The sequence below is a fragment of the Aedes aegypti genome, chromosome 2 (genome assembly GCF_002204515.2).
Source record: "Aedes aegypti strain LVP_AGWG chromosome 2, AaegL5.0 Primary Assembly, whole genome shotgun sequence".
Classification (NCBI taxonomy): domain Eukaryota; kingdom Metazoa; phylum Arthropoda; class Insecta; order Diptera; family Culicidae; genus Aedes; species Aedes aegypti.
The window spans coordinates 209,852,132-209,866,515 of record NC_035108.1 but is presented as its reverse complement, the minus strand read 5'-3'; the positions used below and the strand labels follow the sequence as shown (position 1 = coordinate 209,866,515).

General features: G+C 35.9%; 1 protein-coding gene across 8 annotated transcripts in view; it reads left to right on the top strand.

The window, feature by feature from the left end:
• LOC5570721 (BMP-binding endothelial regulator protein) overlaps positions 1-14,384 on the top strand; it is a 261,551-nt gene that overhangs the window by 162,810 nt on the left and 84,357 nt on the right. For all 8 annotated transcript variants that reach the window (XM_021843859.1, XM_021843857.1, XM_021843858.1 and 5 more), the window contains exons 5-6: positions 864-963; positions 8,151-8,327. In XM_021843859.1, coding sequence (XP_021699551.1) covers positions 864-963; positions 8,151-8,327 — 277 coding nt within the window. The remainder of the gene's footprint in view (positions 1-863; positions 964-8,150; positions 8,328-14,384) is intronic.

Here is a 14,384-nt window from a genome sequence, read left to right as displayed (position 1 = left end):
ATTACGTTTCATCTAAATGTAAAACTCACGCTCGCGCATTACCATTCAATCGACCCGAAATAGATAACTCAATTCGCAAGTCACCTAATGAAGTCATTTAAAGTGCAAAGAGAGTCAACCATTCAGCCTAAGCGCCATCTCCTCCGAATGGTGAATGGTGCGCCTTGATAAATCAAACTTTTTCGCATTTGCAATTGCAAAAATCAATCACGTCCCATTTAACTTTCGCCATCGGCCGTGAATATTGATTGCAGTCACTGATCTTCAGCACTGATTTGATCTGATCAATCGACGTCGGCATCGCTCTTCCCTCGGCTCGGAATGACAGTTGCGAAAATTAACGTTTACTACTTCAACTTTTCGGGCGGCAGAATGTCCTTTTCGGCAATCGTAAAACTAACAGCCAATGGATAGTAAAATTTTATGCTCATGTTCAAATCGCTACTGGCACTACCAGAGCCAAGCTCTAAACTTGACCGTGAAACTGAATGGATGTCGAGATTTTCTACTCGGATAACGATTCCGAGCAAATTGCGTGTCCATCGTCGTTAGGCAGGGGCTGATAAGAGCGATTTTAGGCATGGAAATTATATGTAACTTAGGAGATAAACTTTGTGTTGGTGTTTAATGTAGGAAAGACATGGAAAGGAAAGAGTACTATATACTCTTCCCATATATAAGATATTATATGATTCACATTTAAGTATGATTTGACGTTTTTCAAACAAAAGTGTGACTTGGCTTGGATCTCGGTTTCTAGTACTTCGATTGACCTGAAATTTTTATTTAAAAACAGCACAAGTTGTCGCAAATATGATATATTTTTTTCATCAAAATGAAAATGTTTATCTTCCTTTTTTCAGAATGGATTTGTGGAATGCGAACCAGAGAGCTGTCCTGCAGTTGACGATTGTTATTTGTACAACAAGAAGGCACCTGGAAGGTGTTGTGATAAGTGTGTCGGTAAGTTATGTTTCAATTTATTCAGAAAAATGAACTTCTTATTTTAGGAAATTCTCAATGAGTCACAATTAGAACATTGCACGTATTCTACTGCACATTAATAATACTGATGCGACATTGCTTACATTTTATTTGTTATGGCTATAACGGTCATGCGACTCACAGTCAAAGGGAGTCTATAGAAGATAGGACACTTCGATGCTTTACTGGTTCCCCTATGGCTTGCTCAATTTTCACCACCTAATTAATTTCATTATTGTCGCTCCCTTACGACGCCTATCCACCAATTAATTTCATAATTTGTAAAATCTTTTATAGACTCCATTTGCTTTTGAGTCGCATGACCGATATAGCCATAACAAATAAAATGCAAAACAATCACGACATTGCTTACATTCGACAATTTTCAAGAGCTGTCAGACAAAAAAGCATTAATCCTACATTACAAATATATCAAATTTATATATCATTTTTGCACTAATAATACTTTATCAATAGCTTAAGTGTAAAACGTCAAAACGATATCACAATTTGGACTTAATTCATGAATTCATTTTTCATACATTTTATGAATAATATTATGTAAACTTCAATGGTTACGATAGTGTTTACGGAGCTTTTAACCGGGATATTTTTGTTAAATTCTATATATTCATGAGAGGTTCCGAAAGGGGCCAATTTTGTTCGCTTATCATATTATAGAGTTAATTGAAAATTTTACAAGAAAATTATTTCCCGTGTTGATTGTGATGGTAACGAACAATAATGATATTAATGTATGGTCATAATGTATATTTATTATGTAATAGGACTTAAGTGTTTTAAATTTATTCGATCATTGCGCTGAAACTCAGGTTATGTGACAAAGTTCCATCTATTCGTTTTTGAAATTTTGATTCCATTGAGAATCCTGGAAGAAAAGCTGAGAATCCTAGAAAGTTTCTGATGAATGCTATCAGGGATCTCTCTGAATCCTTACAGAAGTCAGTATCATTATCCTCGTAGGTTTCTCATTGGATTCTTCGCAGAAATCACATTCAATCCCTCTTGGGATTCTCATCAGAATCTATGCATGATTCTTATTAGAATTCTCGTAGAATTCTCATCAGAATCATCGCAGGATTTACATCAGATTCTCGCAGGACTCTCATCAAAAATTTCTCAGGATTCTTTTGAGATCCATATCAGAATCCTCATGGGATTTACATCAGAATCCTCTCAGGAATCTCTTCAAAATATTTCAAGGATTCTTTCAAGAAATGCCTCCTCTTAGAATTCACACCAGGCTCGTCTCAAGTTTTTCATTAGATTTTTTTTAAATTCTCTTTAAAATTCGAAGATTCTCATCAGAATACTCTCAATTTTCTTAATATTTTCATTAGAATCTTCTCAGGATTTTTATCGGATTCCTCTCGGGATGCTTGTCAGAACCCTAGTACAATACGGATCAGAAATCTTCCCAAGATCGTCACCAGAGTTTCATTAAAGATCTCTTCAGAGTCATCTCAGGGTTCTCATCAGAGTCCTTCCAGGGTTTCATCGGCATCGATGCCGAATTCTTAACAGAATCGTTTCACGAATCTTATAAGACTTGATTATCCAGGATACTCACATCACAGGATACTCATACATACATCAGAATTCTGTGTTGGATTTTGTCAGTTTCATGCGCTTTTTGAATAGTGTCCAAACCGTTGACTTTAGCGATATAGTTTGTTCGGAGAAGTTGCTTGCTATCTTTATTAAAGTTTTGTGATTAATCCACCTAGCAGTGAGATAGATAAACTATATTTTCATAAAATTAAGATAGACATATGGTGTCTTCGGCAAAGTTGTGGAATCTTCAATAAGCAACAACTTTGTCCAAGACACGATTTTTCTATCTCTTCTAATTTTGAGATATATGCCATTGTATGTGAATTACCCCTTAAAAATCGTATTTCTTATATATATTCTTAAAAACAGTTATTTCAAGATTATTAACATTTTTTTGTGTTTTTTACAATGTTGTTTGTCATGAAAAACCCCGTGTTTTTGCTGGGCATATCATCACTCTATCTTTTTCTACTACCCGGGGTTCCACCCCGTTTGGCATAATGCCGTTTGGCATACAGTCGTTTGGCATCATAGTCGTTTGTCATGACAGTTGTTTGACATAATAGTTGTTTGGCATAATGGTCGTTTGGCATAATTTAAAAAGGAAGATCTGCAGTAGTACAGTAATATCCGGGACCATAAAATGCGTCCCAAAATATCATGTTCCTTTATTTTTCAAATAACATGGCATTACTTTGGTATTGGACATGTCCCACTTTATAGGATATTGATTTCCTTGAGAAATGAAGATTATTACTATGTCCTATCGTTAACTGACAGCGGAATGTACAATCGCGAGCAGTTTATCAACACCCCTTTGCTTAATGGGTGGAATTTAATCAAATTCAACGTTTTTTTTTTTAATTATGCCAAACGGCTATTATGTCAGCTTCTCAAGGGGTAGTTCAGGCCCCTATAGGGGAACTGTGGGTAAAATGAAGGGGGCTAAAATTCACAGGTTTGTGTTTCATTGTAGTTATGTTATAAATCTATGCAAAACATACCAGCATCCTGAATTCTGGAACTATTTCAACAATTCTTACGCACTTCAATTATTTTACAGGAATCCGTAAATTTCACCGTAATTTCAACAGCTGAAAATTTCGGTGAAATTAATTAACGGAGAACGGTAATTTTTTACAGATTTCGGTAAAATTTCACCGGAATCCGTTAAATTTTGACGGAATTACGGTGTTTTATTTCATCGAACTGTTCAGCTGTTGAGATTACGGTGAAACTCACGGATTCTGGTAAAATAATTTAAGTGTGTAGAGGATCTAGAATAGAACTGTCAAAAGCTGGAAAAATAAAAAAACAAAAACAAATTACGTCGCTCCATTTTCTCGTATGATGTAAATTTTCACTCGTGAAATTTAAGGTTACAACGGCATATGTCTCAAAAAACATAAGAGATAGAAAAATCGTGTCTTCGACAAAGTTGTTTTAAATTGCCAATTCTACAACTTTGCCCAAGACACCATATGTCTATCTTAATTTTATGGAAAAAAAATTGTTTTTCTATCTCACTGCTAGGTGGATTAATCACAAAACTGTTTGCATTAAAAGATGCGCTTTAATATACCAAGAAACTTCCCCGAACAAACTATATCGCTAAAATCAACGGTTTGGGCGCTATTCATAAAGCGCATGAAACCGACAAAATAAAATACCGTGCAGTCTACCAATCAGAATAATTCCAGGATACTTATCAGAATCAGGATTCTCCACTTAATTCTTACAGGACTATTAAAAGACTCAATCCAAAATCCATCTATGATTCTTTTCAAAATTCATCAAGAATTTTTATTCAAATCCTTCTAAGATTCACATCAGAATTATTCTAGATTTTTGATCGCAATATTTACAGTACTCTGATTAGAATACTTCCTAGATTCTTATCAGAATTCTTCTTGGATTTTAATTAAAATTTTTCCTGGATTTTCAACATAATTCTTCCAGGATTCCCATTACGATTCGTTCCATACGATTCTTGTCGACACTTTTTAGTATTCTCATAAGACAGATTGTAGAGATCTCATCTGAAACGAAGATTTTCATCAGAATTTCCAGGATTCTTTTCAGAATTCTACCAATACTTGCAACAGAAATTTTTCAGTATCGTCACCAGAAATTGTTCATGCTTTTAACGGAAACCATCCAGGGATTTTCATCAGAAACATTTCGAATTAACCAGAAATTTTAATGATATTTCATTAATAACCTTCTGGGATTATTATCAGAATCCATTCAGGATTCTTATCAGCTTCCTTCAGGATTCTAATTAGAATGCTTCCAAGATTTTCATCAAAATCATTTAAGGATTCCCATAAAGCCCCTTTTAGCATAATGTTAAACCGTATCTCACATACTCTCATTTAGCTTACGGTAGTTTTACTTTTATGAAATAGTTTGATTTTGTATTTGTCATGATGAGAATTTCCTTCAAATTTGCATTTTTTGCCACTAGATAATTCATTCTTAAAAATATCAATTTGTATTCAGGAACAAAATGCCGGAGCTACTGAACAACACTCAAAATAGTCTATATACGTTCAGATTTTCTCAACTTCCCTTAGGTTTTCTATTTTTAATCGATTGATAAGACTATGCGCAAGCATATCAAACTAACAGTAATAATTGTATCTTAGACTTTGTCTCTAATCGAATTTAAATGCCAGGTATCCAAAATATATACCTTGAGGCTCCAATGTCCAAATAACGAAAAAATAACAGTGCTTCCAAATTGAACCATTTTTAATTTTTTGGAACTTGTAATCAGAGGACACAGTGTGTTTGTTTGACAAATTGAGACATGAATTCGCCGGTCTAGGGTACACGGAGTCGTGAGTTCGATTCTCACTAGAACGCATATTTTCTCGCAAATTCATGTCTCAAAAAAAAAAACATAAGAAAACTTTATGGAAATTCACGAGTAAAGCTCAATATAGAAATTATTAACATAATTTGGAACACAATTTCCCTGATTAACAATCTTGATCCGATTTCAATTCAATCTCAAAAATCCGCGAAAATCACTTCTAGCTAAAAAGGACCACATGGTTGAGTTCCTTCGGCGGTCATGGGTCCTCTCGTGGCGTAATTGGGAACACGCCTTACTAGCGAATTGAAAGTCGCGAGTTTGTTTCTCATCGAAAAGACGTAACTTTTATGCAAATTTCGCTACAATTTATACATTGAATCCAAAAGAAATGTATATGAAATGTCTAGATTTTCGGTTGTTGTCGAAACTCCCACTCGGCCAGAAATGATGATTCACTGATGAAATTACAGTGCACTTAATAGTTTACAGAAATGTTAGCAAGTAAGTTCAAATTTTTACATCTTCTAGCTTTTCTTATGCTTTTCGAGCAAAAACAGACCTTCTCGTTCCTTGCAGTTGCCCTAAATTTTATGCCACACAAGCAGGTGTAGCAAAATCTAGAATGCCGTGAAAAGTGTAGAGTAAAGTGGGGCAAAAGTTCGAGTGGGGCAAGAGTTTCTTTTTAAGATTTTAAGCTCAATTCAAGATAAAATTTAAAAAAATCACGGTGGTTCGAATGCTATTCAAGAAAGAGACTTTGACATGAATATTGTAATTTGTGGTCAAACTTTCGTTGCATGAAACCAAAGAAATAAAATCTTTTTCAGTATTTTATGTGAGGGCGTTTCTAGTCCTATCATAAGGATGCTTTGAGGTGTATTAGTTTTTGCATAAATGCTTGGAAACAATATTGGCCCATAGTGGGGCAAAAGTACGAATCAGCGGGGCAAAAGTTCGACCCATATATAAACTCACCCAAAAAAATGCCAATTGCCTAGAACCAACATATTATCTTCAAATTTATCGAAATTTACCTGATCGTGTCACCAAAATTTCACATTTTCGCTTAGTTTTGCGAAAAACGGCTTTTTTTGGTTTTATTGAAATTAACCCTGTTTTGGAAAATTTGTTTTGGGCTGCTGATTTGAAGTAAGCCTGTCATAAAATTATCGATATTTTGTGTTTTACCTAGCGAACTTTTGCCCCACACTAGATTCGAACTCTTGCCCCACCGATGGGGCAAAAGTTCATTCAAGACAATCAATTTAGAAACTTTTATAAACTAAACATTGGTAAACATTTTGACATAAGTTTGTTCAGTAAAATTATAACCAATACGTCGAAGGTTTACTGTATGGTATATATTTTGTTTTAATTGCTTTTGTTTTTCTGGGAACTTTGATTATACCACTTAGGTTGAACTTTTGCCCCACCTTTTTTTTTATACATCGGAACATAAACCACTGCGACCAAAATTTAATCTTTTGTAGTATATCCCGTGTCCTTTGTTTAGTGCATGTCGCGTTACATTATCTCTATTGAGAAGTGATAAAGTATTCCCACCTTACTCTACTGCTGTGTCGAACTTGGGTACCTTTTGTAGTAACAAGGGACCAAATGCAGTACTAGAAATAGTATCCATTCTGAACCCAAAGTAGAAGCATTAACCTAAGAATGCTAATGTCGCTGCTGTTCGTGTTACTAACATCTAGTTTGCCACGAACTGACAGCGTGAGTACCGGGTCTCAAAGTGTCAGATTAATTTTAAGAACCAAAACAACATCATGGTATAGAACAAACAATGAAAAACCATAGTTTAAGGTAATAAAAATTGAAATCAGTTTTGTGACAACCACGCCATTAGCGTTCTACTACTAATATTTCTATTGAACCCAACTACTATGTCTCGTGAGTCTTTATAAAGCTTGTGTTTGAAATATGAGTCAAATCGATTCTTTGTTCTTAAGATTTTCACATAGCCTACTCGATTTTGAGGTACCGTAAAACGGGGTAACTTTGATAGTTTTTTCGAAGAAAACTTGAATATTTATGCATGCTGTTTCAAAGAATAATAATTTATATTTTTAAAACAAGTACTGGCATCCTAGCTATCGATTGTAGTTGATAGATTTCCAAAAGATTTATTATGAATGGATATATAATTTTTCATATAATCGAAAGTAGGTTTTCTGTTTTGGGGTAACTTTGATAATGGAGTATGAATCGAACAAAATTGAATGAATAACGAACATTTGTAGGGCATTGCATACCTCTAGGCGTTTAACGTTATATGGAGATTTCTGACTTAGATTACAAAAATGGTCCCAGTTTGTGAAAATGCTGTTCGCTAAGAGATTTGAGACCGTATTCAAGTTCTATGATAACTAGGCTGTCAAAGATAAGTGGCCAACTATTCAAAACTACATCAAATAGTGATCGTAGAACAGATTGTTTGTATGCGTTTCGATAATGCTAAAATTGTGTCAATTTTTAATATTCGTATAAAAAGCCTCAAATGCTCTTGATTCCAATGAAAACAGCTTTGACATGAAGTGTCATACTAATACTCTTTACTTTTGCATTTGTTTTGCTTAACTGATTTACAGAAACTTCGTTATTTCGTTTAATATGTTGTGGGTCTCGCACTATCAAAGTTACCCGCATTATCAAAGTTACCCCGTTTTACGGTACAAGAAATTGTGGTTATAAAAATACGCAAAGAATCTGTGGAAATCACATGAGTAACCCAAAAAAAATCCTTCTTCCGCAGGTTGCTTATACGAAGGCCGAATGATAGACAGTGGGACAGAATGGACCGATCCGGACGATCCCTGCGAGCACTTCAAGTGCGTTTCCGGTGTAATAACGCGGTCGCGCATCAAATGCTACACCCCCTGCTCGAATCCGCTTCCCCTGAAGCATGGCCAGTGCTGTCCAATATGCCTAGGTGAGTAAGTACCGGCAAGATTTATTCTTTTTCCCACAACCAAATCCCACGCCCAATCGAAAAGCTCAATGATTCATAGAAAGGTATATGTTTTCCCTCATCAGCCAACGTCTCACATTCCATTTTCGACCGACGCAACAACAACGGCTTGAATATATACACATTGAGGCCACCCATTCTCACCGATTAGCTCATTTCAATCTCTGGCATCTCAATTTAAGTAGTCATTATCGATTCTTTAACGAATCGATTAACCAACTCATTATAATCAAATTAGCTTCCAATAAAACGAAGATCTTCCGAAAAGGGGCATGCGGGAATCCACTCCGAACTTCGGATCGCTCGTGTGCTCTTGTTTTGTATTCTCCACTCCACATCATCTCTCTCAGTCTCCTTTCCGTTATCCAAATTTTTCATGTTTCCCCACACAGTCATGTCAGTTGAGTATCGATTGAAAAAGTCAGATAATTACATGATCATCTTTCATCCTCTGTTGGCTTTGCATTCGTGGTTAGTTATGCTCGAGTTTGGTCGTCGGGCAGTCGGTCTACAGTGGTTCTCAACCTTTTTGAAGCTGCGACCTCATTGAAAGTTCTACAATACGCGCAGTTCCACCGGTCCAGGATCTTTTCGGTTTGAAAATTTTCTCGACTTTTTTTTCTGATCACTGTTTTTTTGTTTGAGTCGATTGAAGAAAATGGCTATCATTTGTAGTAAAAAAAATCTAACAACCACCTTGGATTTTTCATCTAGTTTTTCACTCATTATTAAGGTGAAGATGCATCGATGTGGTTTATGAATAACCTCTTGAGAATGAGCTTCAAAATTCAGTATTTTCAATCCTTGAGAGCGTAGAAATTGAGCAAGATTTTTTTCACTACTAATATTATGAGCATTAACATTGTGCTCATAATATTAGTAGTGAAAAAAAAAACTTGCTCAATTTCTACGCTCTCAAGGATTGAAATTTCTCATAATTATTAATCAGTCAAAAATAACGCGGTAAAAGCCCTAAGGGGGCTTCGGACCACCAGTTGGAAAACCCTGCCCTAAAAAAATTCTTGTGAGAATGCCGCTGGCGCTGTGCGGCTATGTTCATCTCGTTTCTCACCGATGATTTATGGTACAATATTAGGCATAAGCTCGCAGGGTACAAAACAACATCATCGCTGTCTTCATCAACATCTCGGTGGCTACGTGGGAGATCCTTGAGTCTCTTTCTCTCTCTCGCCCAACTTCAAGTGCACGACGACGGCTGACTCGATTCCAAATCGTAAAACTGTCTTTCGACCACCGCCATAAATTTGGTGAACCCGATTCGATTAACCTTTACCGAACTTCTGAAATTGTTCGCCAACTTCTTCGCTCCACGATGGCCGAGGCTCCTCCCCGGATGCAAATATAGAAATTTTTCGAGCATAATCACATAATTTGGTTGGGTCGAACCAAAAATGGAACGCGAGGGTCGTGGCTCGTTTGCCAGAGATTGATGCCGCGCCAACTCTTCTCTGTTGATGAACATGAAGACCCGGCGGTGCTTGCCCAAAGATGACGACCACCGCGGCCTATCCTTTTCCCCATAATCTTCCCATCAATCGTCAGCTGGGTGCTGTTGGACGAAACCATTAAATTCGTAATGAGCCTAACGCTCGAAGACGCGAACCGGGGTACACCTATTTTGCCTTTCGCACCTTGTTGCTCCAAAAGTTCCAGCGAATTTGTTTCGTCCCCGACCACGAGGCTGACTTCAACTGGCCGGCGTCTCATTAATACACATGTGTTTTTATGTTGATAATTTTTTGATTTACTGCTAGTTGGGTGGTCAAAACTTCCAAACGATCCGACCACGGTATATGAGTGCAAAACCCGCTCGCTGGACACGGAGATGAGTTGCTCGCAAACTGCCGGCCGGCGGCTATTGATTTTTGTTATTATTCCGTATCATCATCATGTGGTTATTATGGTAACGGCGGTCAATTTTCGGACATTCCATTCTGTCAGATGAGCAGACAAGACCACCGTCAGACTGAATGTTCTTGGATAAAAATGCGGATTTTTGCTGAATTAAAGTTTTTGTGGTAGATAACGTCGCATACTTACTTCAAACTGTTTTTTACTTAATTACACGGAAAATAAAATATGTTTCAGAAAAAAAAAACTTATTTTCAAAGGTCCTGTAAAATTTCAAACTTTTTTTATTGTCGAAAATAGGCAACCAGCAGAAGCTTCAAGAAAAAATAGAAATAGGTAGATGGGGAATTTCAAAAATAAAAATTATAAAAATCAAAAACCGAAATTTGTAAACTCTTGAATAAAAATAAATCATTGCTCAAACATGCTTAGACCGATTTTAGATGGCAAAAAATGATATATACAGTTAACTCTCCCTTACTCGATATTCCGTATCTCGATATTCAGTTAGAGAACCATAGTAAAAGTTGGTTTTCATGGCTAACTCGATGATCCCTTGGATCGCAGTTGTATTGGATTTGTGTTCTGTAACTCGATACCTCTCTAACACGATGGTCCCTTCAATATCGAGTAAGGGATAGTTGACTGTAGTTCAAAAATAAAAAATTGGGTATTAGAGGGTTAATTAACCCTAAACAAGCTTTAAAATTTTGTGGGATTGAACAGTCTTAGTTTTCAATTAACTCTCCAGCGCCCAAAAGTGACTCTATTCTAACAAAACAATTTGTTCAAGACTGTATAACTCTTTATGTTCAATCATACTCCTGTCTGAAGGGCCAAAACCGAATGCGGACCCGTAAGCATAGACACTTACACGAAACCCACAGGGAAAAAAGAATCTCCTTCCAAAAGTAAGTTCACACAAATAGTCGTACAATCAAGCCCTTGCTTTCCAGAAGGACCCAATAGATGAGGAGAAGAACCCGCCCTTTTTCCACGAAATACGCCCAAAAGTGAACTGTTATAGATAAAAATTTAGTTTCAATGGGAGGTGAAATGTTATGCTAAATCTTGTTTTTTCGATGAACCGGTTCAGTTTATGAAATCATTTATTTTTATTTTCAGCACATAATCGGTCGGTTAAGTTTGCTGTTAAAATTTGAAAGCAGTTTAGTCATACAACTGTAATGTATAACTTCTTGAACCGGTTCATTTCATCAATACACTTTTGAATCAGTAAAATAAAAATATCGGCATATAAAGAAAGTTGTGCAGTTTGTGATTCTACTTTGGTGAACGTATTTTTGTAAGACTAAAAATCGTGGTGTAATAACATCTTATTATTACATGGACTGGTTTATTATTCATACCGATTCACTCTTGAATTGGTATATTTCTATATGCTAATAAAAAAAAATGATTGAACGACTGAAATGCGTTACTGATTTGCTTATGAAATGGTTTCAACAAATATGCCATCACATTATCAAACAAATTAGGTTTATGATTCTACAGTCAAATCATAACAGTTGTATTGTAATATAATAAAGGAAAGTTTGATAATTGTGTTTCGATAAGGAGGTACCGTAATCCGGGGTAACATTGATCAGCGGGGAAACATTGATCAGTATGACCCTTCTCGTAAAAAGTTCGAATCATCATTTATTTATAGAATATTTTCAAAGCATGAATGGTGCCTCTCTTTCTTACATTCATAAGCTAATATTAATTAAGGTTTTTGCGAAAATCGCGTTTCTTTTCTGCGTTAATTTGTCAACTTTTTGAATCAATTAATTTTATCACTATGGATGACACTACCAAAGATTCATGTCTCACATGAGTTCTGCAAATGGTATGAGCATAGAAAATGCGGTTGTTGCTAAAAATGACATCGCCGAAAACGATTCCGTTGTCAAATCTTTAATAAGTTTATTCAATTTAGTAACATTAACGAACTACTATTAAGAATGCAGAATTTCCTTAGGAAATTGCCTACCTTTAGGCGTATTACGCGGTTCAAAGTGATTTTATTTTTGAAATAACTCAAAAAGCATATGACTTGTAAGAGTTTGATCTTCATATTCGGCTTCAAGGGCCATGATTTAAGTAAGCAACAACATTTTCAACATTACTTAATGTTGTTTACATGGGTGATCAATGTTACCCCATATCAGCTTAATCAAAAAATCACTTAAAACATTTATTTAAACTTACATACATATTTTCAAAACTGAAATACAGTATACAGTCACGAGCGGTGGGTGCCAGTACTTGTTTTAAAAATATAAAACTTGCCACATTTGCATTTTCAAATGAACAGTTTAAGAAATATCCCAAAAACTGATCAATGTTACCCCGGATTACGGTAATCGCAATCAATCAATCAATCAGGGATCTTTAACATTTAATGGATGCTCTTTTGAATCGGTTCAATCAATTCCTATGCTCTATAAAGAATCTTTCACGCTCTTCAGCTCAGTTTTATTCGAATACTTCAACAATTATTACCTGTATGTTTTCTTAGAAAATTAACTATTTTACATATGTATATCGTGTGGCATGCGCGAAGATTGACTTTGCAATGGTAAGTCATTAAACTTCCAAACCGCAAACATCTTCAATCGGACAGATAAGTGAATTCACCGCCCGGATATTCTCAATACGTTTGTCGATATATCACTACGGGCCCTAATCTACTATCACTAATAGTAAAGCATGGAATTTACTTTTTCGAATACTCTAGATTATTCAGTAGGGCTACAGTGACTACATAGGACGATAAGTGAGTCATAATACTGAATTCATCTTGAAATAGAAAAAAATAATACCTCAAATATAGTTGAAGCACATCTGAAAACAATGAAAACTACGTTTAGTTTGAAATAAAATGTCGATTTGATTTCCTGTTATAGTTGAAAACAGAAAATGGACTTTTTCTGCTTGGAGTCGATTCCCGGTGGCCACTTCGGATTGATGTGGATCACTTTGAGCAAAAATCAAACAAGATAAGTATTAGACTGGCCCTAAAACAAAAATGTTGTAAAACTCAACGGGGCACCCCCTAGATATGTGCCTTAGGGTAAGAAAAAAGCGATCACAAAATTTCAACTCGATTGGTTGCTCCACCAGCTGGCGTATTAAATTTGAAGTTTGTATGGAATATTCGTTCCAAATATATGGAAAATTGACCCAATGTCACTGTTTCGTTCCGTATACTAGTTGATCGCGTTCTATTGAGCCCAGAATGACAAACACACTAGTTGATACCCTAATGAACATAATAGCAGAAGGTTGTACCTAGATATAAACTCGTTTTCATTATCATTTCAGTTATTGAAAGTTAGCCTTAGATCAGCCTCCCGTACAGTCACATATAGGCATGTGCCTTGTGCAGCAGCTCGCCCAGCATCATAGGTAGCTATGATGCGCTTAGTGGCTATGTTGAGGAAATACAAAGCAGTATAGCATGAGCTTAGCAAATCTACTTCAAATAGTAAAAACACCAACTTTATCAATTTTAATCATGATACAACCTTCTACAATATTGTTTGCTATGGTATCAAGTAGTGTTTTTGACATTCTGGGTGCAATTGAACGCGATCAACGATTTTCCTGAACCAAACATAAGATGATGCGCTGAATCCCATATGTTTGAGCTGAAAATCCCATATTAACTTTAATTCAAATGCGCCAGCTCATGGACTGACCAAATGAGCTGAAACTTTCAGCAAGTCTTCTAACTCTAAGGAATAATTCTGGAGGGTGTCCCGTGGAATTATACAACTTTAATTTTCTCCCATACTAAGCTGGGCCAGTCTAATAAGTATAGCTTTCATTTGCAACTGATTTCATGGTAATCAAATAAGAATTGGATTTTTGACAAGCAAAACAAAACAGGTGTCACCTAGAGGTGACACTGGGTATTGGGGGTTAAACGAGTTCATGTTAAGCTGGTCCAAAAAGTATCGAATGAGTAATATTGTAAGTTATCTATGATGGTAAAATTTCGTTCTTTGAAGATCTTTGGGCTGAATTCAAACCCAGCTGCCTTTAACGTAGTTTTGCTTTATAGCTTATCAGCTATGCCAAGACCCTATTCACAATGATGACCGACATTAATCTTAGACCTGCTAACCCTGGTTCACC